Source organism: Bipolaris zeicola (genome assembly GCF_000523435.1).
Source record: "Bipolaris zeicola 26-R-13 unplaced genomic scaffold scaffold_21, whole genome shotgun sequence".
Lineage (NCBI taxonomy): Eukaryota > Fungi > Ascomycota > Dothideomycetes > Pleosporales > Pleosporaceae > Bipolaris > Bipolaris zeicola.
Genome location: NW_006912070.1, coordinates 193,065 through 218,667, shown reverse-complemented (window position 1 = coordinate 218,667; position 25,603 = coordinate 193,065). Strand labels below are relative to the sequence as shown.

At 51.8% G+C, this 25,603-nt stretch overlaps 11 protein-coding genes across 11 annotated transcripts; 4 read left to right on the top strand and 7 right to left on the bottom strand.

Annotated features, from left to right (window-relative positions):
* Window positions 1-6: 6 nt before the first annotated feature.
* On the bottom strand, window positions 7-501 carry COCCADRAFT_33959 (uncharacterized protein; the record flags this gene model as incomplete). Its single annotated transcript, XM_007710752.1, has 3 exons — window positions 7-42; window positions 90-215; window positions 280-501. 3 exons carry the CDS (start codon window positions 499-501, stop codon window positions 7-9), a joined length of 384 nt encoding a protein of 127 aa, XP_007708942.1.
* A 1,118-nt stretch (window positions 502-1,619) lies between these two features.
* Window positions 1,620-4,573, top strand: COCCADRAFT_2263 (glycosyltransferase family 2 protein; the record flags this gene model as incomplete). The annotated part of the gene is made up of 5 exons (XM_007710723.1): window positions 1,620-1,676; window positions 1,760-2,234; window positions 2,299-2,660; window positions 2,715-4,385; window positions 4,436-4,573. 5 exons carry the CDS (start codon window positions 1,620-1,622, stop codon window positions 4,571-4,573), a joined length of 2,703 nt encoding a protein of 900 aa, XP_007708913.1.
* Window positions 4,574-5,039: 466 nt separating this feature from the next.
* On the bottom strand, window positions 5,040-7,216 carry COCCADRAFT_2262 (uncharacterized protein; the record flags this gene model as incomplete). The annotated part of the gene is made up of 2 exons (XM_007710722.1): window positions 5,040-6,358; window positions 6,424-7,216. 2 exons carry the CDS (start codon window positions 7,214-7,216, stop codon window positions 5,040-5,042), a joined length of 2,112 nt encoding a protein of 703 aa, XP_007708912.1.
* Window positions 7,217-7,824: 608 nt separating this feature from the next.
* Window positions 7,825-10,588, top strand: COCCADRAFT_23555 (uncharacterized protein; the record flags this gene model as incomplete). The annotated part of the gene is made up of 4 exons (XM_007710733.1): window positions 7,825-7,996; window positions 8,054-8,131; window positions 8,189-9,163; window positions 9,243-10,588. 4 exons carry the CDS (start codon window positions 7,825-7,827, stop codon window positions 10,586-10,588), a joined length of 2,571 nt encoding a protein of 856 aa, XP_007708923.1.
* A 1,216-nt stretch (window positions 10,589-11,804) lies between these two features.
* Window positions 11,805-12,550, bottom strand: COCCADRAFT_87430 (uncharacterized protein; the record flags this gene model as incomplete). The annotated part of the gene is made up of 2 exons (XM_007710794.1): window positions 11,805-12,011; window positions 12,071-12,550. 2 exons carry the CDS (start codon window positions 12,548-12,550, stop codon window positions 11,805-11,807), a joined length of 687 nt encoding a protein of 228 aa, XP_007708984.1.
* A 384-nt stretch (window positions 12,551-12,934) lies between these two features.
* COCCADRAFT_87355 (uncharacterized protein) lies at window positions 12,935-13,309 on the bottom strand (the record flags this gene model as incomplete). The annotated part of the gene is made up of 1 exon (XM_007710793.1): window positions 12,935-13,309. A coding segment is annotated over one exon (375 nt), but the record flags the coding sequence as incomplete, so codon positions are not given.
* Window positions 13,310-13,725: 416 nt separating this feature from the next.
* COCCADRAFT_87410 (uncharacterized protein) lies at window positions 13,726-16,743 on the bottom strand (the record flags this gene model as incomplete). Its single annotated transcript, XM_007710792.1, has 3 exons — window positions 13,726-14,454; window positions 14,501-16,012; window positions 16,060-16,743. 3 exons carry the CDS (start codon window positions 16,741-16,743, stop codon window positions 13,726-13,728), a joined length of 2,925 nt encoding a protein of 974 aa, XP_007708982.1.
* A 2,185-nt stretch (window positions 16,744-18,928) lies between these two features.
* COCCADRAFT_2259 (uncharacterized protein) lies at window positions 18,929-19,621 on the top strand (the record flags this gene model as incomplete). Its single annotated transcript, XM_007710721.1, has 2 exons — window positions 18,929-18,994; window positions 19,043-19,621. 2 exons carry the CDS (start codon window positions 18,929-18,931, stop codon window positions 19,619-19,621), a joined length of 645 nt encoding a protein of 214 aa, XP_007708911.1.
* A 548-nt stretch (window positions 19,622-20,169) lies between these two features.
* On the bottom strand, window positions 20,170-21,466 carry COCCADRAFT_33952 (uncharacterized protein; the record flags this gene model as incomplete). The annotated part of the gene is made up of 2 exons (XM_007710751.1): window positions 20,170-20,970; window positions 21,059-21,466. 2 exons carry the CDS (start codon window positions 21,464-21,466, stop codon window positions 20,170-20,172), a joined length of 1,209 nt encoding a protein of 402 aa, XP_007708941.1.
* A 516-nt stretch (window positions 21,467-21,982) lies between these two features.
* COCCADRAFT_23551 (uncharacterized protein) lies at window positions 21,983-23,137 on the top strand (the record flags this gene model as incomplete). Its single annotated transcript, XM_007710732.1, has 1 exon — window positions 21,983-23,137. The coding sequence occupies one exon, from the start codon at window positions 21,983-21,985 to the stop codon at window positions 23,135-23,137; it is 1,155 nt and encodes a 384-aa protein (XP_007708922.1).
* Window positions 23,138-23,350: 213 nt separating this feature from the next.
* On the bottom strand, window positions 23,351-25,409 carry COCCADRAFT_33950 (uncharacterized protein; the record flags this gene model as incomplete). The annotated part of the gene is made up of 3 exons (XM_007710750.1): window positions 23,351-24,660; window positions 24,704-25,042; window positions 25,097-25,409. The coding sequence occupies 3 exons, from the start codon at window positions 25,407-25,409 to the stop codon at window positions 23,351-23,353; spliced, it is 1,962 nt and encodes a 653-aa protein (XP_007708940.1).
* Between the last annotated feature and the right edge of the window lie 194 nt (window positions 25,410-25,603).

Here is a 25,603-nt window from a genome sequence, read left to right as displayed (position 1 = left end):
ACTGTACTACTCTGGGTGAGAGCAGGAATGGTCGCAGTCGGCCTTTTGTTGGGACGCGGATGACGGAAGGCGTGAGGCGCGCTCCTGACGCGAGACGGAAGGAACGCATGGCATGGCGCGCAGGCTGATGTCATGGGCTGTAAAAGGCAACTTCGCTTGTGCTTTTTGGGCTTTTTGTCCGCATACTCAAACCATGCTTCTCGGTGCCACGGCTGCTGCCAACAGTGGCGCAGGCTGCCGGGCGTGGCGTTGGAGCCGTGTGTGTTGTAAAATATCTACATTCGTCCCAAGTCGGTGAGAAGGGATGGCGGAATTTCGGGTGTGAGCAATATGTCTTGAACTGACAGTACCGTACAGTGGGCCAGTGCCTGTGTAGGATTGTGCTTGGCCGGGTACGCCGTGGGCGCAGGGCGGTCCGGCGGACACGGAGTCTGAGGGTCCAGGGAAGAAGCCCACATGCTTTTGACCCGCCAGAGCGGCAGCAATAGTAGGTGCATCCATATCCAGTAATTAGTCGTGGCATTAACAGCGGGGAAAAAACCTCCTGATGGCGTGGGCCCTGCTCCTGCGTCGTCGCAATCGGCGGGCCCCTGATGGACGATGGGGCATGCGACTGGCCATGCTTCAATGGCAGCCATTGTGGTGAGTACTTGGTTAGTATGCACCGCACCACCAGACACAAGCATGTGCGCCGACTCGAGATCCACTCACAGGACGCGGGCCATGTTGCAGTTCGTAACAGCGACAATGCACGCAACCCTTTTTCCAGAAGACGTGAAGATCCCTTGAGTGGGCCGTTGGCGTGCAAAGGGCAGCTTTGGAAACATGGCTGACGTACCGTGCGGCCCCTGGTTGCAAGACGACATGCACAAGCAAAGCATCCATCAGCGCCGCCACATGTACATTCATAGATGCGGGATAATTTTCTGGGACCGGATACAACCCCAGCATTGCATCTCTACATGACAATAGCACGCCTTTTGGATACACAGTAGCCGGGAACAGCGATGGTGGTAGGGCTGGTGCGAGGCTGAGCAGGTCAGCGTGGAGCTGATTAAGGCCGTGGCTCTAATTTTAGCTCGGGGGTGGCCAGCACGCGCCACACCGCCGGCGGGCACAGCAGGTTTGCCCAACATCACCGTCGTCGTCCTAGTACATGCTGCCAGTGCTGGAATCTGCACCGCCATCGTATTGGCTACCGTCAGCAGGCCACCGCCCCCGGCAGAGATTCAAGTAGACCAAGTCTGCCCGCTCTCCCGCACGACAACTTGGCCGCCCGTATAATTACATTTCCCTGCCAGGCTTGTCCACCTGCACCCCCGAAACCTCAGGTCGACCAATTATCCTGTCCCTCCCTGCGGTCTACGCGTGTTTCAGCGCGGCCGTTTTCCTAGCGCAGGCTTCCCCCCATCTCTCTGCCCAAACAGGCTTAGCCTCCTCTTCAGCACCTTTCTCAGCCCTCCAGCGCCCCAGACACTGCATCGGCCTTTATCAAGCGACACCGCCAGTCGTGCGCTCAGTGCTCTTTTTTTCTTTCCATTGTTCCTCCCTACATCTCCACCCCATCTCCCCATCTCGCCTTGCCATCTGCAGCCCCTGCCTGCGGACTGCAGCTCGTCATGGCGTTCAACAACAATAACCAGCAAGGTTACCACCTTGGAGACCCAAACACTGGTGTACGAGCCCCTGATGCCAGCAACTGACTGCAAAGGCAAAGAGAAAAAGAAGACGCAAGTCATGCAACTAACACGCCCTGCAGTACGATCGCACTGAGCATGAGGATGAGGTTGCCCGCTCCCTCTTGCACGAGAACCCCACCGGTGCCAACTCAGACCCTTTCTACGGCAACCCTGATCACCGCCCACACTCAACCTACAGTTTGACCGAATCCTATGCCAACGACCGGCCAACTCAATACCCAGCACAGGGCCATGAGGGCACCAGCTACTCAGTTAGCGGTGGCTACGACCCAGCCAGCGACTTTGGTGCCGGTCAGCGTGCACCTTCACCATACGAGAGGAGCGAGACCAGCTCCACTGAGGCATGGAGGCAGCGACAGCAGCCCGGTGGTCAAGCCGGTGGCCTCAAGCGTGGCATGACCCGTAAGGTCAAGCTCGTCCAGGGCTCCGTCCTCAGTGCCGACTACCCCGTGCCCTCAGCTATCCAGAATGCCATCCAGGCAAAATACCGCAATGACCTCGAAAGTGGCAGTGAGGAGTTTACCCACATGCGATGTAAGTTTCTTGTCATTTCCTCCCCTCCAAGCATCTCCGCCGATCCGATTCTGACAGCTGCCAGACACGGCTGCCACGTGCGACCCCAACGACTTCACACTCAAGAACGGTTACAATCTGCGTCCGGCCATGTACAACCGCCACACTGAGTTGCTCATTGCCATTACCTACTACAACGAAGACAAGGTTCTCACTGCCCGCACCCTGCACGGTGTCATGCAGAACATCCGTGACATTGTCAACCTCAAAAAGTCCGAGTTCTGGAACAAGGGTGGCCCAGCTTGGCAGAAGATTGTCGTCTGCTTGGTTTTCGACGGTATCGATCCCTGCGACAAGGGCACGCTCGATCTGCTCGCCACTGTCGGTGTCTACCAGGACGGTGTCATGAAGAAGGATATCGACGGAAACGAGACAGTTGCTCACATTGTGAGTTGCACCAAAACTTGGCCAGATTGCGAGGCATAAACTAACAAAGCTTAGTTCGAGTACACTACACAACTTTCCGTCACACCCAACCAGCAGCTCATCCGCCCGCACGATGACAGCGCCAGCACTCTGCCCCCCGTTCAAATGATGTTTTGCTTGAAGCAGAAGAACACCAAGAAGATCAACTCGCACAGATGGCTCTTTACCGCCATTGGCCGTATCCTCAACCCCGAAGTTTGCATTCTGCTCGATGCTGGTACCAAGCCTGGTCCCAAATCGCTGCTCGCTCTCTGGGAAGGCTTCTACAACGACAAAGATCTCGGTGGTGCTTGCGGTGAGATCCACGCTATGTTAGGCAAGGGCTGGAAAAATCTGCTTAATCCGCTCGTGGCTGCTCAAAATTTCGAGTACAAGATTAGTAACATTCTTGACAAGCCGCTCGAATCGTCTTTCGGCTACGTCTCTGTGTTGCCTGGTGCTTTCTCGGCTTACCGCTACCGTGCTATCATGGGCCGACCGCTCGAACAATACTTCCACGGTGACCACACTCTTGCCAAGATTCTCGGAAAGAAGGGTATCGAGGGCATGAACATTTTCAAGAAGAACATGTTCTTGGCCGAAGATCGTATTCTGTGTTTCGAGCTCGTCGCAAAGGCCGGATCAAAGTGGCATCTTACCTACATCAAGGCCTCCAAGGGAGAGACTGACGTGCCCGAAGGCGCTGCCGAACTCATTGGTCAGCGTCGTCGTTGGCTCAACGGTTCCTTCGCTGCCGGTATCTACTCCCTCCTCCATTTCGGTCGCATGTACAAGAGTGGCCACAACTTTGTGCGCATGTTCTTCTTCCACATTCAGATGTTGTACAACATCTTCCAGACTATTCTTACCTGGTTCGCTCTGGCTTCCTTCTGGCTTACTACCGTCATTATCATGAGCCTTGTCGGTACCAAGACCGACACCCGAGATGCTTGGCCATTTGGTAACCGTGTCACTCCCATCTTCAACACGATCGTCACCTACCTCTACCTCGCATTCCTGGTTCTGCAGTTCATTTTGGCCTTTGGTAATCGTCCCAAGGGTTCCAAATACTCTTACTTGGTATCCTTCTGCGTCTTCGGTCTCATCCAGCTCTACATTGTCATCCTGTCCATCTACCTCGTTGTTCAGGCCTTCACCAACCCGACCTCTCAGAAGCTCGATACATCGTCACCGGAAGCATTTGCCAAATCCTTCTTCTCGTCAGATGGTGTTGGTATCATTATCATCGCTCTTGCCGCGACTTTCGGTCTCTACTACGTCGCTTCCTTCCTCTACATGGACCCATGGCACATGTTCACCTCGTTCCCGCAATATCTGCTCATCATGTCCTCGTACATCAACATTCTCAACGTCTACGCCTTCTCCAACTGGCACGATGTGTCTTGGGGTACCAAGGGTTCTGACAAGGCGGATCTTCTGCCATCAGCCAAGACGGAGAAGGGATCAGACGGAAAGCACAACGTCATTGAGGAGCCTGATCTGCCCCAGGCTGATATTGACAGTGCATTCGAGGCTACTGTGAAGCGTGCTCTTGCCCCATATGTCCCACCAGAGGAGAAGGACGAGAAGACCCTCGAGGATTCGTACAAGTCTTTCCGTACCCATCTGTGTACCGCCTGGATTGGTTCTAACGCTACTCTCGCCGTTGTCATCACCCAAGATAACTTTGACCGCTTCGGCTTCTCCGTAAGTTTTAATCTTTTTCTCTTCTCTAGACTTTGCTAACATGACGATAGTCCAACGCCTCTACCAGAACCGCACACTTCTTCCAGGCTCTCCTGTGGTCTACTGCAGTACTTGCTTTGATTCGTTTCATCGGATGTCTGTGGTTCCTTGGTCGCACTGGTCTCTTCTTCTGCGTGCGGAAGAGGTAAAGTGGCGTGTGTACTACTACGACGCCCACTTTTGTGTTTCCAAAGCCCTGGTTCGATTACCCTAATCAGATATAATTGGCGTTTCTTGGTGTCGTTGGGCTTGAGCAGCAGTTAGGAGCTGTGGTTTTTGCTTGTTTCCGAAAAGAAAAATATCACGCGCGCATGCCTGGCGCGGATTCGCCGCGTGACTCCTCGTCCGACGTGTCACAGACATGAAATGTTTGGTTCCATTTGGAAAAGGGGAGCGGCAAAGACATCGATGCCCAATATTTTGTGTCATGGGAGGCCTGCTGGCTTGCTTTTATGCACGCTAGGGATGTATGGGCTTTTTATATTCAGACTTTAGATTGGAAATACCACAAATATGTTAAGATTGCTGTCTGCGTTTCACATGTGACCGATGACAAGGTTGTTTGCAAAGAAGAAATAACGTAATGTAGAAGTTGTTTCGAACAGTTTGGTGTGCCTAGCCAACTCTTAGATACCACTCATTACCAGTGGCGTTTTCATTTCCAGCATCAACAATCGGTGTGTCCATCCACAGTTTCTCTATATCCAGCCTTTGACCGTACGTCTCTGCTCTATCCCCTGTCAGCGCCAAGGTGAACACTGCACAGCCAAAGAGCACGGGTCCAGCATCAACCGCCGAACACCTAGCAACAGCATCCACACCAACTGTCGGTATAAGGGTCCGCTGCCATACCAAATTCGTATTAGCATCTGGCTTGAGGCTCTGCGCCCACTGCCGCGTGATAGTAGGTCGTTGTTGCTCGGCCTGTAACCTCAACATGCGAACACCGCTCGCACCCGCATCCGAACATATAACCGTTGAATCCCCATCTGTCACTGTACCTTCCAGGACCGCCACCTGATCCCGCTGTACACCCGCACTCTTGATCTCCGACACACTACTGAGTTCCGGAAGTACCTCCCCCTTCCTCCATCCCCGCCCTTGAATCGCAAACCCACCCTGCACAGCCCTCAACTGCACATCACTCGCACCATGATTCTCGATACTATGCCACCGTACATACCAATCCGGCCAGCGCTTGCACGGCGCAATAAGCAGCGTTGACACTACTATCTCGGCATCCACCCAGGGTTTCCACTCGCTGCACAGCGCAGGCACTGTTTCTGCGACTTGGCCGTTGTGAACGAGGTCTACGGTGTCGAAGCGCGGGGAACTGACTTTCCACGGTACCCGCCATGTGTCACCGCCGTCTTTGCTCAGTGCCAAGGTACTATCCGGGGCGAGTTGTTGGAGTAAGGGGCCGGTAGGGACGCTGAAGGTGAAGTGGGATGAGTAGGCGTATTTTCCGTATTTGGCCTCTGTGGCTTTGAGGGGCCAGGGGCAGAATTGGCCGGTGGAGAGGAGGAAGTGGTGGTTTGGGTTGTTGCAGAGGATGTGCATTGGTGGTTTGACTGGGACGATGGCGTGGGGGGAGCTGCGTGGCAGTGGTTTTTCTTCGGATGTCCAGAAGGGGTGGGTTGGTGGGAGGGATAGTGCGAGGAAGGATTTCATGGCCCAGTACGGGGATTGTGGGCTGTTGTAGTCTTCGCTCAGGTACATGTTTGGGTATGCGAAGCCGATAGTGAGGGTGCCGTCGCTGTTGAAGATGTCGGGTTTCGTGGTCCACCAGCGGAAGTGGCGGAGGAGAAGTCCTTTGATTACGCCCCAGTCGTCCAAAGGTGAGGGTAGAGAGACGTCTGCGAAGGCGATGGCGGACCAGAAACCTGCGAGTGCAAAACGATATGTGAGACTGCGGCCAAAGGGGATAGCAGCACCTGGGTTGTATAAATCAGTAGCCATTGTATCAAACAAGAAACTTTAGATTCCAAGCCATACATACCATTACCATCAAAGTACCTCCAAAAACTCCCCGCAAATTCCCTCGCCCTCCTCCTAAACCGCTCGCACCGCTCCGGATCCAGGTCCCCCGCCATCCTCACATACACCAACTGCGAAAACTGAATCGCAAAGCTCCCAGAGTAATAATCCGCCTGGCGTCCCTCATCCCCCCACATCCCATCCGCCGCCCACCCTTCCCCCCTATAAAACTCCTCCATGAGCTCCAAATCCGCCTGCATAGCCCCCAGCACCTCTTCCTGCGGCACACCACACACCCTCACCAACGCCAAATTCGTCATCACCCTAAACCAAAGCCAATTCGTCGTCGGAAAATCTTTCCCATTGATCGTTTGTAGCCAACTCGTAATATTGCGCTTCGCACCCTCCGTTTGTGAATGAAACAGCGTCTCGGGCGCCGCCAGCAGCGCAAAAGAAATGATTTCCATTTCCACCATGCGCTGATCGCGCAGGACGACGGGGCCCCAGTACTCTTCGTGGGTGGGATCCGTGCCGTTTGCTAGTCCGCGAACAAAAGGCTCGATTGTTTCGGCTTTTTCAGAGGGACTCAGAGTGTCAGCATGTGCTAAGGCGCCAATGGCCCAGAGGGGGCGTGCGAAGCCTTCGAGTTGCGCGGCGACATCGTCGAAGTGTGTGCCTGTTGCTAAGCCGAGTTTGATGCGTGCGCCGCCTGGGGAATGGAAGGGATGGAGTGCGTCGAGTAGGGTTTTGGCTGCGGCTTGGAATTGAAGGCGGGTTTGGAAGGGGTTGTTGGAGAAGTTTGGGAGTGGTGGCATTGTTTTGTTCATTAAATTATTCTGTCCCCTCCCCTCCTCTTTTCTCTGTCTCTCTCTCTCTCTCTCGCTTTCCGCCCTCTTGCTTGCTTGTTTTTCTAAAGGCCTTTGGTGGGAATCGTAAGATGGCTGACGCGGGGGCGGAATATGTAGGTTTGTATATAGTAGTATTAGTGTTTTCTCGATATTAAAGGATACTATGGACTAGTTCGTTCATTGGGTTTTTTGGTCGCGCAGTTGGCCGGTAAAACGGTTGCAGTCTGCGCGTGCGCCCTGCATATCAACCAACCCTTTGTTCCCCGCATTCGGACCAAAAAAGGTTGCAAGTCCGATGCAAGAGCAGTTCGCCCTTCCCCGATGTAATAGCATGCCGTCCCCCAGATTGATCTGTCCAACCCGTTGGTAGAAGGTAGAGTTTAAGTGCGGCAAACGTGCTCGCTCATTAAAAGTGGACTGATGGGCCGAAATGAGTGCTAGTTCCGCGGGGTTGCGCGTGTGGAGCGACTTTAATGTGATTTATCCCGATGCCCGCTCGCTGCATTTCCTCTAAGCCCGCTACTTTCTTCCTTTTTGAACAATAAAAAACGCCTCGTTTTGAAGATGTCGCGCTGATGTCGGCTAGCTGGACCAATTACTCGGCTGGCAATGGCAGCCAAGCACCCGCTCACGAAGACGATGGGCCCGTCTCGGTAGCAGGCGATATCCCTGCCTGCGTCAGCTGCAAGCAGCGCAAGCTGCGTTGCTCGCGCGAACTGCCTTCGTGTACTCATTGTCTGAGGCTCTGTACGTCGTTGCGTTTGAATAGTAGTGACATGGTTCGTCGCTGATCCTCACATGCAGCCTCTGAGTGTGTGTACCAGCCAAAGAACAAGCCAGGCCTTAAGCCAGGCGCCGTCGAGGCCTTGACCCGCCGTGTTGGTATGCCGATCTGAGATCCTTCTGGGTTTACTTTGCAACGCGTCTCACAATCTACAGCTCTTCTGGAAAAGATCCTTTTGGACGAAAACGGTCAGGTTCGTGCGCGATATGTAGATGAGGATGCACCGACCAAAGGGCAGGCCATCGTTCATGAGACGCCACCGACCACGACTACGACTACGACCATGAACACGACAGAAGCCGCGTTTCGTGTGCATGAGCAGCCCCAACCTAACAAGCCTATTCTTGAACAACGTTACGTGGATATTCCAAGAGAAAGCGCACCAGAAGTACCCAAGGAAGAGAGCATGGCGCCAAATCCTTTGAAAAGAAGACACCACACGCCCGTCCCTGAGAGCTGGCTTTTCCCGTTTGCAGACGTCGACATTGCTCAACATCTTCCGTCCCAGCCACTTCTCGAGAAGCTCGTAGATTTCTTCTGTATCTCTTTCCACCACTGGATCCCATATATCCACAAGGCGCGGCTCCAGAAACGGGTGCGCCAGGGCTCACAGGATCCCGGTCATGTCCTTGTTCTCCACGCTCTAGTCGCTGTTGCTTTGCGACATATGGAACCCAGCATACTTTTCTTGGATTCCGACCAGATCCACCAGCAAATAAACATATCGCGCATGATTGTGGAAACACATGCGATGCGAAATGTTACTATCGAAAGTCTACAAGCACTCATCTTCCTTGTATTTGACCTCTTGAACGATGGCCAGCCACAGAGGGCTTGGCCACTAATTGGATCGCTCACTAGGACAATTGACTACCTCCAGCTCACTACTGAGCCATCGCTCTTACATTGCAGATCACTAATGGCACCTATGCGTCTGGTGAAGCCTTCGAATGACTGGACGGAGCTGGAGGAACGCCGGAGACTATTCTGGGTCATCTTCTTGCTTGATCGATTTTGTTCGGCATCTACCGGGTGGAATACCAGTCTGACCGCAGAAGATGTCCATCGTCGATTACCAGCAGACGGAGGCTATTTTACCCGTGAGGAGCCCGTCACCACTCCATATTTCGGTACGTAAGCATACTTGGTTGGCGCTTCAGAGGGAGATATGCATATTGATGTTCCAACCTTACTAACCAATGATGGCAGGAATTTGGAACAAAGCAGCGGCTCGTATCGGACGCTCATTAGCCAACGTACCAGCTCAATATAATGAGGATGATCCTGGAACAGACCTACCTCCAGGTGCTAGTCCAAACTCGACAAACAGCTACATAGACGCATCTAAACTTGGCGCTTTCGCGTATTGCGTTGAAGCAACTGAGAGTCTGAGCCAAGTAACCACATTCTTCCTCCAGCAACGGATCAACTGGCAAGATAAAGAGCATGCAGTCAGCTGGCTGACGCGGTTCAAAGAGCTAGATCTTCGGCTTGTTCAGTGGAAGATGTTTCTACCACCCAGATGGAAAGACTCCAATATATCTGCCGACCGAGCAGTGGTAGACATGGACCCAAATCTAACTCTAGCACACATTACTCACAACACATCGATGATACTGCTACATCACCCAATTGGATATCCTCCTAAAGAATGGAACGACTTTGTCGCACTCCCTAAAGAATGCAGTGCGCAAACATGCGAGCTCGCTGCTGTCGAAACTTCCAACATTGTCAACAAGTTCCTAACCCACACTCCCATACCCTTTGTCAACGTACAATTCTCTTTCTGCGCTTTCGTCGCTGCCAAAGCCCTCTTGTTCGGCCACCAAGCCACCCGGCGTCCTCTCCAACCCGAGTTCAACCGCCTAGTTCACGACCTCTGGGAGATGGCCACCCGCTGGCAAAAAAGCCGCGACACCAACCAGCGCCCCAACAATCAAGCCGCCATGTACGCCGACCAACTCGAGCGCCTCCAAGAAACCTGCCACCACGACCCCTATTTCCGCTTCGACTTCTACGACCACAGCGGCATAGCACTATACCCCCAACACTTTGCAAGCCCAACCTACGCACCCACCCCGCAAACCCGCCCAGACAGCTCCGCCACCGAACGACCTATAAAGCACCACACACGCAAAACCAGTCTCACAACCCCCCAACTAACCCTCAGCCCAAGCACCAAACCACCACCTCAAGACCAACACCACCACACCCTCACATCCCCTACAAGATACATCCCGCATCCCCACCAAACCCACCTCTCCCCACCCGCCCCGCAAACCCCCATCTACAAATCCCACCACATGCCCCAAACACCTTCTTACCCCCCTCCTCCTCCTTCAATCTACCACGCCGGCGCACCCTCATCTAGCAACCCACCCTACAACACTACCGGGCTAGGTGCGCAAGGCACACAGCAGCAGAGCGTACAAGATCAATCGCTCTTGAACCTCTCAGACGCATTTATGGATTCGCATTTCCTGGACATGGATCGCGTCATCACGTTTGAAGAGGCGAGTTTTCTTTTACCGGGAGATGGGTTTAGGTGGCAGTGATTCGGCATGAGATCTGGCGTTGAGAGTCTTTGGGGAAAGGGAAATTGGGGGGGGGAGAGATGGCTGAAATTCTTCACTTCGTTATGGTGATAATGACTTTGTAAATGGTTTTGATTCGGTAATTTTACGTAGCTGGCATGAGATGTGCACAATGTTGGAGTTTTGATTATGGCCAAGGGTAACGTAGTGTAGTTTTAATAAACTTGTTTGATACCCCCCCCCCCATTATCATTACAGTGCAGGCCGTGGAGAAAATGCAAGCCTGGTTTTCTTTGGCTCCAAGTTTCACGAAATTTGGAAAACCTCTACACGGAATTCTTTCGGCACTGACAGTGTCGATATCAGTGATTTATGAGCTGTTTTTATTGAAAAGACTGATGCTTCACGCAAAAGGTACAAGCAATAATCCGGCTTTCGACACTACACCAGCTCGATTGTGGGTTGCCTCTTGATTTTTGAGCTCGATCGCGTATCGTGCCACGTAACCTTACACTCCTGGTCGCCCCCTATACACCCCATTCAATCATCAGTGACGTACCCCATTCAGAATAGTACTCCATGAGTTCATCCAAGTCTTCTTCATCGTATTCCTCTTCTTCATCATCATCATATGTTTCAGAGTCAGTTGATTCAGACGGTTCTCGTTCTGGTTCTGACTCTGGTCCCTCAAAAAGTCGTACACGACAGGTCGGACACGTGTTCGCCGAATTAAGCCAAGTGTTGATGCAGCGGTAACAAAAGACGTTGTTGCAGCATGGCATCTGTAAGGGTACGTAGCTTTCGGCATCTTCGTCGGTGGCACCGTCTGTGAGAGATATAGAGTCCGATTCAGTGGTATCGCTTGGGGTACTAGGTGCCGATGTAAACTTCCCCAGGTAGATGGGACAGTCAGTGTCATCATCCGGTAAGGGACATGCTCATAGGCCGTGGGCAAAGAAATCGTCTTTGGTAGGTAGGTCGGACATTTCTGGGGTGGGCTGAATATGCTATGTGAAGAAGAATAGGCCAGAGTGGGACGAATCGAGCGTTGAGTTTATGTTGAGATGTGTGGGAGCAGTGAAAGAGCCAATGCAGTGACCACGTGCAACTCTTTCAGGCAAAGCCCATGACTTTTTGAACAGTCAACGGATGATTGTGTATGATTGACATCAATTCATTAAACCATTGCCGCAGCTCTGAATATCGTTTGCTAGACGAGGTTTGCACTTCCAGCCGATCACGGTGCCCATTTCGCGATATTGTTCGGAATCAATCTCTTGAACATGTCCAGCTGCTTGGCATGCACCGCCATCTTCGCACTCAGAATTTCCGGTCGTAACTGCAGTGTGCGATCGATACGCTGCTGGGAGCCGCTAAAGACGACGGTATAGTCTGGTAAATGGGTATTTGGGGGCAGGGAAGATGCAGCCGTGATAGTGCAATACTGTACACACGTTTTAGCACTTGAAAACTATCAAATCGTGGAGGAGTAGTCTTGCATACCTTTCCAATGATGCTACCCCTCCCTATGACAGCACCGACTTCAATCACAGTGCCTTCGCCTACCTCGGCAGCTTCAACTACTGCGTTCGATTCAACGACTACGTTCCTTCCCAGTACTGTTCCCTCGCTCCTCATAGATTCTCTGACATTCGCATTACTGCGTGCTGACATGTTGGTACGCCGACCTTCACTATCTAGTTCAGATCCCATGCCCACGCCGACTTTTGCTCGCTCGAAAATAACACATCCTTCATCCAATACGACGGGTGCCAATGCGCTGCTGAGCTTGCTATGTGGGTGCAGTACAGTATTCGGGCCAATCGTTATTGGGTGAAGGCCGGTAAGTTGCGCGTGCTGGGCAATGAGGACTGAAGAGTCTAACACAATCGATGATGGTTTCGGAAGGAGAGATGTGCGTTTTGGTGCTCCTGACACACGGCGGTCCGACGTGGGACGGCCTGTAGTTAGATGGGCGGACATTTGTGAGGTTGTTGTCTGTATGCGGAGTTCAAGAGAACTGGGGTTACAATCAGTGGACGCATGCGAAAACGCGCTACGGCGTTAGCGTATCGCCGAGTCACATGATACGTACTCTGGAAGGTACTGAATCTGGCATTCTAATCATCTTCCATATCCTATAGTTGTATTCAATAACATGGAATACATCTCATTTCCACAAGCTCACAGTGAAACTCGTGTGGTAAAGGGGTGGGTATCTCATAAACATGCATTACTACGTATCACATCCATTCATCCTGTATACTGCAGACGACCAATGTAGTCATCCCGCAGGCGACATATGCTCGATCTATTAAATCAAAAATCATGCCAAGCCATGTAAACAGACAACCAACCGTTCAAACACTACACCACAAACTTCCGCGCTCCATCACCACTCGTCACGTTGCCTTCCCCACCACTGTCAAGCTCCGCTTTCTCAGGGCTAGCACACTTCTCTGGAGAATTTCTCCCGAACTCATGGCCTCCCTCTCCTTGACCTTCGCCGCTGTGCATGCTGTCGTCGTCAGATGAGTCTTCTATGCCTTCAAACATGCGAGCAAAACGCTGGTGGCCTTCGCGTTCTTCCTCCTCTTGCGTCTTGGGCAATGAATCATCGTCTAGATCGTCCTCTGCGTCACGTGCCGATTCGATTTGGGCCCTGCGTTGGGCGAGCCGGAGAGCGAATTGGCGACGCGCTCGCGAGGGCGGTACTTGCAGAGGCTGTGGGATGCTTGACTGGAAACGGGGGTGTGTCAGTATAACAGGTCAACGACTAGAGTGAATGCTGATCAGCGAGACGGAGATGGAACGCGACCAAAAGAAATTACAGGGGAAGACCGAGATTGAACAAGCAAACATGATAGAGAGATGAAGACGACGGTAGGGAGGGCATGCTGGATCATGGAAATCATCTTTTCACACAAAGGAAATGATGGAAAAACCACATCTTACGATGTGTATTACTACATGTATCATACACCCTGTTCGATGACCGAGGAATGTATGTGCAGAAGAAACGATGTTTGTTCCATGGGTCCAGCATGTGAGCCCTCTACCAGTCCCAACTCATGATACAAACAGGTATAAGAAAAGGAAACGCACCAAGGGCGGGAAACGATCGTGGTGGTAGTGTGTGTATGGTCGGGGCGATGCGATTATCGATAGTCCATATCAGCATCGTCAAATGAGATTTCACCCACTTGTTCGGAGTCGTCGACAGGACCCTGTCGTTCCCGTTCTCTCTCGGTGTCGACATCGTCCATGTCTTCGTCTTCTTCATCACTCGAGTTAGTAAAGCCACTAAGCAAGGAGCCACCGCTGAAGGTGTACCCACCACCTCCAGTGTCACCGGCATTGGTGAGCTCCATGCTGTCGAGGCCTATGGCACCGTTGCCGGCGAGGCTAGCGTTGGAGAGTCCCCCACTGTCGCCTACAAAGTTATTCGCTGCGTTGACGGCATTAAGCACCGCTTGTCTGGGGCCAACGCTCATGTCGGGTCGTACTCCTCCGAGGATGGCATTGTCTCGTTCTCGTGTCTCGGCCAGGACGTGTTCGACGTAGTGCACCCACTCCTCGGCGTGGACCTTTTCCAGGACCATGGGTGATAGGACTTCATCCGTGTGTCGCTCAGTAAACTTGAGCACTTCTTCTGCGATCAGGGTAAGATGGCCCATGTATCCTAGTCGCATGTGTGTCTCCTTGTGCGACTTGTCGCTCTCTTCTTGTCCTTTGATGATTCGTTCAGTTATGGCGCCGCTGTCGAATAGGTTAATTGCTAATTGCCGGTTGTACCCATGCTCCATCTGGCCGTTAAACACCTGTTGAACAACGTCATATACCACATTGTGTAGAAAGTTGTTCCAAGGGAAACGGAAAAAGAAGTCCTGCAGGTGTTAGAAGCTACAGCCAGTGGTTTGAATGAGAGCTTACAAGTATAGTTGGCACAACTCTGTTCTCGACAAACGTAATCTTCAACAAATCGCCAACCACGGGTGTTCCATCGATATCGACCTCGAACCCTACAGTGTCTTCTGTGCTTCCAAACACCACGGAGCGGACGCTTTGAGTTTCGTCAATCGGGGTAATCTCGGAAAGATCCGATCCCGGTACAGGTGCAGTAAACCGCGAAGTGTCGACCTTCGCGGGCGAGGAGCCATTGTCACGGTTCTTACCCGCAAAAAGCGGTGCTGGTTTATCGTCAGGGTGAGGCGAAAGAGGAGGATCTGGTAGATCGATGTTGCCAGACTCTGAGGTCTGATTGAGCTGCTGTGTTAGTAAAGATGGCGAGGACTTGGTCTCAGTCTCAGGTTTCTCGATCTTTGCAGATTCCGGGGCCTCCCGACGATCGTTCATAACAGTATCGTTACCCAGACCGAGATCATCGACCTTGGCTGTTAGACCTGCTGATGTGGGGGATTCTGCATCGTCTATAGGCTTGGCGGGAGAAGGAGCCGCTTCAGTAGACACAGTAGAGTCTTTGGGTGGTGTGAGAGGCTCATCGACGAATTCACCATCGTCACCCACAGTCTTACTTGTGGTCGTTTCCTTGGGCGCATCCCTAGGAGCCACTTTAGGTGAAGGTTCCAATGGCTCGCCAATCTGTTCCTTGTCGTTTCCAGTCTCTTTTGGGTCCTCAACAGCGACCTCTGGCGCAACGACCTTTTCGAAATCATCCTCGGAGCTGTTCTGCACGTGCAGAGGCTTAATCTCAGCAGGCGAGTCCATGGATGGGGCGCGCGCGTGATGGAACCCTTGACTGTCAACACTGGTGGAGAAATCTCCTGGGTTCCCGGGGTTTGCTGAGGTTAGTTTACCGTCGGCTTTCAAACGTTCTCGCTCGGCATCTCGTCTTCGGACTTCGGACTCACTACCGCGCTCATTGAGCAGCGCCATGTTGCTACAGTGTAGTAATTCAGCCATTAGCTCGCAGGTCTTGAAGCGGTCGAATCCGAGAGGCTCGATCTTGTCACCAAAGGCTGTCTTGAGCTCACGCTTCTTCCTTGTGATGGTGCCGTCTGACTCTGTCACCACTTGGCTGGAGCTATTGACCAGCTCCATGAACTGTGGAATATGATTTGCAAACTGTCGAAGTAGCGTTCCCAAGTAGATGGGGTCTGAGTTCTTGGGCACGGGTCCGATTTGGTTCTCCAAGTCGTAGTCGGAATTGTTTTTTCGGATGACCTCGATAATGATGCCCACGCCAACAGTAAGCGGGTTACCGCCATGGAGCATGTACTCTATCAATTGCTTGAGACATGACTCGGAAACAAGTTGCCGAGTAAGCTCATTTGGCCCAATTACCGACTGGTCCTGTGTTGTAGCGTTGGCAGATATAGTGATGATAGCCTTGAGGAAATCGCCGGCTGATGTTTGAGTCGAGGTCGATTGGTCTGGTCGGAGGAAGGCAATCAATCGTGGGACGAGATCTTGCTGTTGTAACCACTGCGCTTTTGTCAGTCCTGCCTGCCGATCTGAATGGCTGCACCCACATCAACAATGCCTTGGCCGCCTTCGCTCTTCTCAAGGCTGATAATCTTCAATAACAAGTCCATGATGACTGGGCAGTCAACGTGTTGTAGCATATCTGGCACAACGTTGTCCAGAGACTTGAAGAAGTCGAGCATCTCCTCCATCTTGCGGTCGAGCAGCGACTCGTTGACTTTGGTGAAGTAGCCGGCCTGGACAGGGTCAAGCGGGGCAGGCTGCTTGATGTAGGCCCAGAACTGGCGCAGGCTGTCCTGGTTCTCGAGCACGGCTTCTGATATGGACCATACTTCAGAGGATAGGATTTCGCACGATACGTAAGCGTACTTCATCCGCTGGCGCTCCTCCTTGCTCTCCTCGGTGTCGCCTGCGTCCGACTTTGTGGTCGAGGTTGAGCGGGCCCTGACTCTGCCAAAGAAGCCAGCGCGACTGGGACTCCTCGCCTCATGCGCCAGCGAGCTTCCTTGGTCGTCGTCGTGGGGTAGGTTGGGCCTGGCGGCGATGACATAGCGCAACAAGCGCTCCAAGACATTTTCGTCGCGAAGGTATTCTATAAGCTTCGAGTTCTGCTGCTTGAGCTCTTGTATCAGGTCCGACTCGTCCAGCAGCTCTTCGACAGTGACATCGGGCTTGTCGAGAATGCTGTCCAGCGACGACAGCTGTGCGTAGCCGCCAAAGCGCCAGAACATGGTCGTATGCGGTGCTTGCGGCTACAAGGGCGGGGCAGGGAAGGGGCCGGGCGAGGGACTCGAGAGCAGCAACTGTAGGCCGGTGGGGCTGGACATGCGTACGTACGATTACTGCAGCGACCAATGCGTCATGGGAAGCGGAAACACTGAAGCAACAAAAAGGGCCTGCACAGCAGACGGGCGTCTTGGTTAGCAACAAGTGTTCGGGGGGGTGTAAGACAGTAGAGGGCGCGTGTGGTCAGGGCTGAGGCTCGGGCAGCGGGCAGCGGGCGGGCTGAGTGCAGTAGGTGGGACAGGTACCTACAAGCGAACAAGACGGCGGGGGAGGGCAACGGCAAGCGAGACGGGCGCGAGGCTTGCAATCAATGCATCTACTCGGAGACGCTGCGTCGTGGCCGGGTGGTTACAGATACATACAAGCGGGGAAAGCCGGCGATTGAAATGCGATTTGGCGTGGGGTGTACCCAGGCGAAGGCAAGGTACGGGGGTGAATGGATTTGTTGGGTTTTTTTGGTGGTGACAGAAGGCTAGGGAGAAGCTGCGTACTGGTAGGTAGCGTGCTTGCAGATCCCAACTTGCGACCTCCTTGATAACAAACAGACAGAGCCACGGCATGCATGCATCCATCTACCAAGTACACATAGACCAAGTACATACGCAGCATGCATGTGGATTACTTGCAGTCCACACGAGGCCCTGGTCATGACGCAACTGCAGATTTGTCCATTACCATCCGTTACGCTAGTAGCCTCCATGCTCAAAGCCTTTGCTCTAGTACGCCATGTAGCCCACAAGAGAAACAACCACTTTGCCTGCGTACGATGTGAACGCGCCCTTCTCTACCACCTTGAGAAGTTGCCTAGTAGAACACGCGCCGGTCCTCCCTTGGGCTGAGAAGTAAAACACTTAGGCATCAAAATCTGCGCCATCACCTGCCAACCCAAATCCCGTCGCCATGACCGGCACTCGTGATGCCGCTCTCGGTAGCAGTCCACGTGACCTGCGATGACGTTTGCGGGAACGGCCGGCGCTTAGAGACGACTTTGGACTCGACTCCCAAGAGCGCCTCATGCCCATGTCGCCGTGTCTTAATTCACTTACTGATTGATGGAAATAACCTAGCGCCTGTGTGCAAAGCCTCTCCCTGGATACATATGCATCTCAATCGCATCGGACGAAGCAGTCATATGTATGCACAAGGTCCAGTCACGTGATACAGCATCACTCTGATCCAGAACTACGAGAAACAAACTCCGCCCCTGAGCCCTGAAAATAGTCATATTCTGACTGTGTAGCAGTGCTGTGATAGAGTTGAGGCATCGATGACATCACGTGAGCCCACTCAAACAATAAAGCCTGGCGCGCACCACACGCATTTCTCATCATGCACAGAGACGAGTACAAAGACATTAACATTCCATGTTTCTCAAATCTTCGAATCATCGTCCTTGTGAAATTCAACCCTCACTGGAAAAACAAGGACTTTACTGTTGAGTACTTACAAGACCCATAGCTATTCTCAAGTATCGTGACAAGCCAAGAACACTCAATGAGATTCCTGCCTTGAGGTGACCCAGATAGCGTTTGAGGCACCGGCTTACTGGGCCAACACACCCAAGTATACATCTTCCGAAGAACTCTAGCGCTTACCTCATATGGGATATCGAGTCGCTGTGTGCGTGGATTCGCGGCCTTGCACCCGATAGCATGCCGAACAACAAGGGCCGTGTGCCTCCGTAAAAGCTAAGTGAAGAGAAGGTCAAATCCGATGCATGAAGAGTGAGCGTATCGCTACACAAGGAAGCCACCATCATGGGAGGACTATATATAACAAGAATCAATCCTATTCGGGTTGGGGTAGTAAATAAGACATTGCAGTGGAATGATTTCAGATCATTGAGGAGAAAATGATATCTTTGTTGATTATGTTTTCAGATCAATTCATAAGGTGGTTGAATGGAACAGCGGATAGCCTGTCCTATTTTGGCTAGACCTATATAGTTCTTGGCGTTCTGTTGGTTGGCTGGCGTGCCCGGATCCCTACAACCATCATTCGCCGTCTGCCTGCGCTCCTCCCCACTTGCCAGTGCCTCTCATATGCATGTGCCTTTGTCTTCGCAATTACATGCACAATAACCCAAGACTCTAGCTTCTCTGCCCCAATCACCTCAGGGATCACATCACCATGAACCGGTTGTTCGGAGCAAAGAGCAACGCGCCCAAACCAACGCTTAGCAGCGCCATATCCAATGTACGACAGGCGCATTTCCATGCATTCGCCATGTACTAACAATGTCAGGTCGACACACGGATAGAAAGCATCGATGTCAAGCTCGCCAAACTGAACGCCGAACTAAGCACCTATCAGCAGAAGCTCGCCAAGATGCGAGACGGACCCGGCAAGACGGCCATCAAGCAGAAAGCCCTCAAAGTCCTGCAGCAGCGGAAACAGTATGAAGCGCAACGCGACCAACTGCAAGCGCAGTCATGGAACATGGAACAAGCCGGCATGATGCAAGATAATCTAAAGAATAACATGACCACCATCGACGCCATGAAGACGACGACCAAGGAACTGAGGAAGCAGTACGGCAAGATCAACATTGATCAGATTGACAAACTTCAAGACGAAATGGCAGACCTCATGGACATGGGAAACGATATACAAGACGCTATAAGCCGCAGCTACGATGTACCAGAGGATGTGGACGAGTCGGAACTGGATGCCGAGTTGGAAGCCTTGGGCGACGAAGTCGACTTTGAGGGTATTGGAGAATCCTCCGGTGTACCCAACTTTATGCTGGACGAGACCGCACCACCACAATTTATCGATGAAGCGCCTACAACTGGTGGAAAAGTCAAGGAAGCTGCGGGCTGATGAGACGGCCATGTCGAGACGCCTGTCTTGCTGCCACCGGTTCAGGGCCGTCGCAGAGACTTTTTTGGTTTCATACTATGCATACAACTCCCCTGGCCTTTCTTCTTCGCGTCGCCAGTACGATCAGTCACACTTGAGATCCAATCGGCGGTTACAGCCTGTCGCTGCTGTGTTTTGTTTTACCCGGAAGATACCCCCACAACGTCGATTCGGAGAGTAGATTACGTCATACCCTTTTGAGCTTTTGTCATGTTGGAGAGCAACCAAGCATACTTACATCTTGCCATGTCATGGACAGACTGCCAAAAATTTCAAGTCGAATACGAGAGCGAAACAGAGTGCTGTGGTTACTTATCGATATTCTCACATTTGGCAGTTGTATGCATTGCATCAATGAGACTGTTGAATTCTAGTCTATCCTACGCGCCATGTATGCTGTGAACAGATAATCTAGTATATGTATGAACTGCCATCAGCAGTGGGGTATTGCGTCATTTACTTTACGAAGGAACTCCCAGAGAACCCCAAACATATGGCCTAACAGCCAACTACCAGCTAGCCAGCTGTTTGCATCTGTCGAAGCCACCCCGTAGCTGCCTCTCCGGCTTCACAACCTTACCCTGCAACACCGTATACTTGATGATATTCTCACAATCCTCTGGCTTCACACGCGCAAGCCATATACACTGCGCAGCCTCCCCCCTCCCCTCTGCCTCCTGCTCCTTATTCGCATCCAACACAACCTCCCTGCCCTCTTCATCCTCCAGTTTCAAATCCGCAAGTTGCTTCTCCGTGCCATTCGCATGACTTGCCCGCGACACAACCGACGAATGCCGATAAATCATCACATTCGCCGAGAACTTGTGGCCACCAACGTGACTGATAAAATATATCCCTACACCCCCCGGTCGCTCATCGTGTAAATCACGGTACAACCCCATGGGCCTAAGTAACCGCTCAAACTCCTTACGCAGCAATGGCGCAGACTGTCCGCAGCGCGCATCTCTTGTTTTCTGGCTGCACATCAGAATAAGGTATTTGTGCGGACATGGCCGCGCTTTGAGTTGTGGCGTTGTGTCTGGGAGCGACGGTGGTATCGCGGCGGGTTCGGGTGTGGATGGGGATCCGGAAGAAGACTCATCCGGGGATGTGGAGGAAGGTAGCGCAGCGGTGTGCGGGCGCAACGGCGTGCTGTTTGTTGGGCCTGGGTTGACGAAGCGCGTGATGAGGTCGGGGACGTTTGCGGGTGTTACGTTGTCTATGAATTGCCAGGAGGGGAGGAGTAGGACCATGGAGCTGTGGTCTGAGTGGTCTGGGATGGGGATGTTGGAGGCGGATAGCATGAGTTTCTGAGGGGGGAAGTTAGGGGACTTGCATGCGCGGGTTTTCTTTTCATGGTTTCTGGGATATTTCTCTCTGGGCATTGGGAAAACTTACGCCGTTGCTGGGCTTTACGGTTCCTCTGTCGACGGCCTCCATGATACTGCCTTTTTCGTCGGCGACATCGCGCACCCAGTCTGTCTTCCCCGTTGCAACAAGCAAATGCGTGTTGAACCCCTTCACATGACCGAACAACTCCTCAGTCTCATCGATTTCGAATTTGCGAGGATACTTGACGCTGCAACTGGCACAGTCATGCAAACAGTCGTCGCCATCAATCGCCGGGTTGGTAGTCGGGAACAAATCCTCCGTCTTCTTGACTTTGGTAAACTCGTCGGTGTCCTTGCTGACGGAGACTTCGGACGACGACGACAGCGCTGAGCCCAGCTTGTAGGAGAGATTTCGTAGCATGGCAGGGACTCTGTATGCGTTGATCGGGCGGTGGGGGGGTTTTGAGGGTGCCATTTGAGACATTTATATCAGATTTGTAGATTAGATCGCCAAGAACCCCGGGATGTGGGCACACTCACCCCGGCTTCGAGTAAACCCCGGCGTGATGAGTGACGAGTGGGGGTGGATGAAGGCCGGAGTAAGTCTTATGCTTCGTCTTACAAACCACGGAATCAAGGCAATTGCTTACGGATCCTCTTGTTTTCTATTCCGTTCTTATGGCGGCCAGCCTTTTTATGTTTCGCTGCCTGGCTCGGTCAATCGGACTTTGGGCACTGTACTAGGTTGTTGGGCGAGTGAGCAGACGAAGCAGAGACCACCACACCTCGGAGCAAGACAGCTCGCTCACTCGGACATCGCCTCTTATCCGAGTCTTTTGAGCCACCCCTTCTCTCTCGGCTCCACATTACCCCAACAATTTGAGAAAAGCCTATGTCTAGTTGCCGGTGTCACACCAATGATACAAGTCCCGCCTTACCGCTTTATTGCTTTATCGCGTGTGTCGGGGTGTAGAAGCTCCCGATTCGCGAGATGAAACTGAAGATGCTCAACGGCGCGCCTAGGCGTGAACATCTGGATTTCAGCGACGGCTGTCTGTTACCTGCTGATAAGTGCAATGGTTTCAGTGTTTCTGCAAGATGCGAGACGCCGCCTGTAGATTCTACGCCTGCGATGAAGTGGCGCTGCCTTGCGAAGAAGGATGCGCGACTCCAATCAGAATGGCAGCACCCTTACCTCCCTGGGTCTATGTTGGGAAGCCATATGGCAGATGTATCGCTTCCTGAAGTTGTTCGGTTTCAATCATTTGCACAAGAAGACACAACGGCGCTTGATGCCACTGTCAGTTTTAACGACCCAACATTCCATACTGATGGCTTGATTGAGCATTCGCTCGTCTTCCACGACACACTATTGTCATCTCAGGTGGCTCCGGGGGAGGGGCCTGACTCTACTATCAACTCCTCCTCATTCTTTTCCACATCTTTCGAAACCACCACGTCGGATTATAGTAGTCCCAACAAGGCTGATCAATACACCACAATTCATGTCCCACTCAAGCTGAGTATAACGCCACTTGCCTCGCTCCCTAGCGCACAGCAACTACGAGCAATATACCCTCAGACACCAACCCCAAACTTCATCTGCGTCGTAACTTCAAACCCAGAGAAGCGCGAAGTCTTTGTCCGCAAAGGCGGTTACAAAATGGATCTCTGGGAAATCATAGTAGCGGACGACTCTTTCTCCGGTTTCAAAATCGCCTTCTGGATGCGTCCGAACCTAGACTCAAAAAACGAGCGTACACGTTCTCAGAAGTTGCTTCTTGACGCCCTACAAGCTACCAAGGTTGGCGATATCATTCTGTTGACAAACGTTGCTCTCACATCATTCCGCGATACAGTCTTTGGCCAGTCTTTGAACCCGGCAATTGCACGCGCTCAGACAGATATTCATGTCTTGATGAAAAGTAATGGTATTTCAGCGACACAGCCTGGTAAACTCCCAGCGCCAATTCAGGAAGCGTTTACAAGAGTCAGGAAATGGGCAAGAATGCATATCGCTTCTGATAGCGGAGGCTCGCGGAAGAGGAAGGGTAGTGCACCGAAACAGGACGATTTCGCTAAACGAACTTTTGGGACGAGAGACCTGGATGACTCGATGCCTCCGGATACCATGGACAGTTTCTAGGAGGATATTCTTTTTGATCTTTTGCGAGTCGAGTAATGTACCTGAGAGCCCTACTATATAATTTTGAAAGTTACGGCACCTGATTACATAGAACGGGTTATTTTGAACTAATGGCTATCCTCCTGCACTTATTCGTTCTTGAAAGACCTGTTTATTCACTGCTTTGTTCTATGTATAATCATATGTGATTATAACTACTGAACATTTTTCATCTCAGATAATACTCAGGTCTACAACTGGCGTGTCATCAAATACCTCTTTTTTCAACCAGCGCACTAAACCAACACGTCGGTATATCTCACCTGACCCTGCTCGCAGCAAAGCGAGCCCCATTCTTAGGTTGAGATCTTTCCAGCTTTCCTGGCTATATGGAGAAACAGGTTTTCCATATGGATGATAAGGCATTGGAACAGAAGAATAATATGGCTCAGAGCGAATGCTCAAGACATATACAGATCGCACAAATCGAAAGTCATCAACTATATCTGGATAAAATGCTCCAATTGTGATGCCATCTGCCGAAATAAGTCGTCGAATTTCTCCAGAGACATCCTCGATCAGCTGCGTGCCAACTTGGAGTTCAGTAATGTTGCCGCGCATTCGTAGTGCGACATCCAAAGGGGTACCAAAACTATTAAGCGCTGTTGCTAATTGGTCGTAAGAATCCGTAATCTCGAAGTTCCCGTAACCGCTGTCGAAGGAACCGCGTACGTCATAGTAGGGGTCGATTCTTTGACACTCATAGCTGATCTCTCCATCGATGGAAGCCCATGACCAACTTGGTGCTCTGTACATCTGTGGACGACGAGGCAAAAAAGCGGTGAATTGGCTAACACGCTGGTTTCGGTCACGGCTGTAGGCTGGCACGGTTCTCCAAAGAAGTGCTGATGGTAGGTGATTTGACCAGATGCCGGTGAGATACTTTCCAGGATTTCGTTCCTCGGAGAATCTTGAGGCCAGGCCTGCTAAAGCAGGCAGTTTATCGGTTTCCTTCGTTAGATTCCTTAAAGAGTAATCTTCAACTAATTTGAACCAGTGATGACGTTGAAAGGCTGGACCATCAGAGGTGAAGTCTTCTTCTTGATGGAGCATTAGCGGTAAGCGGACGAAATCGTCGTGTTGCCGTGTCATCTCGTGCCACGGAAGCTCCGATGAGCCCTTCATAGTACGGCATTGCCAAAGCAGTTGGCCCTGACGAAAGTTGATACACCTCAATGAGAGGTCTCTTTCTTGTAGTGTCCACGCTCTAGTGCGTAACGGATTGGATCCACAACCCTCGTGTTCCTCATCCCAGGAAACTGGCGAGTCTTCTAGAATTCTGATGCGTTGAGAACCGAAATTAAAGTCTTGGTATCGCGATAGCTTTGGCATTTCTGGACCCCTTGTTCTGGTCCTGCAGCCCTGAGTACTGTCTCCAGAGCTGAGTGCAGCCAGAGTGACATATGATGCACCATAAATAGAAGCCATAGCGGCTGCTTCCTGTGACCAATCATCTTTATCGTCTTGAATAATGCATAAAGAATCTATCCAAAGGTATCTCTGGTCCAGATCCCGACAGATCCCGACAGATCTTAACAGCATCCTGAAACGTCACCGAGAGATCTTTGAATTGGATACGCAGCATTCTGTCACTTAAGGTGGCTTTGCTTGTGCAGATTGGGCGGTGGTTGACTGGGCCCCAACAATGGCTAAGGGTGACGTATCTCGCTGTGGTCGGAACACTTTGCCAGTCTACTAGTCTAGTGTCGTTCGAATTCGAAAAGGCTCTAACATCGAGGAGACGTTTCGGAGATCCTTTACTAGCAATCTGCTTGCATTTGGGGTGTTTGGTCACGCAATTAGACAGCCAAGTTCGCATGAGCGTCAATTCATCCCAAAGCCTATCCAACTCAGCAAGTGGAAGTTCTATCTCTATTAGCGGGTCGTAACTAGTTGTGCTCTCGTAAATCTGAGACTTACTCCATTCAGGCGGTACGCGATAGAAGAATGTATGTGAAACATCGGCGTTGCCGATAAAGAGCTGAAAAGCCTGTTCAGGGTCAACCATTGCTCTTCTCAAGTTCATGTCATGGGTGTACAAGAACTCTTCTGGATAGAACGACGGGTCAGCGTTGGCCATAAGAATGGTGCAGAAGGGACATCCCCACGATGCACAATTTCTTGCTTGAGCGACGGAAGTCAGAGGGATAGGATGGCTATAATCATTGTCGTATCTGGTTGAGAAAAAGTCCCCTGAAATCTTTTGGAATGTTTTGCACGATGGCTGCGGCATATTGAAGGAATGCGCAATAAGAGCTGTACTTAGTAGTACCGGACGGACTGTGTATCGCGGAGAGAGTGTCTCGAAAATACCAAGCCCCCGTCTCTTAGAACCACGGCGACGTATGTGCAGAATATATGAACACCAGAGCGCTTTAAAAAGCGTCGCATAGGCTATGGTCGACGATATCGAGGTCACAACGAAAG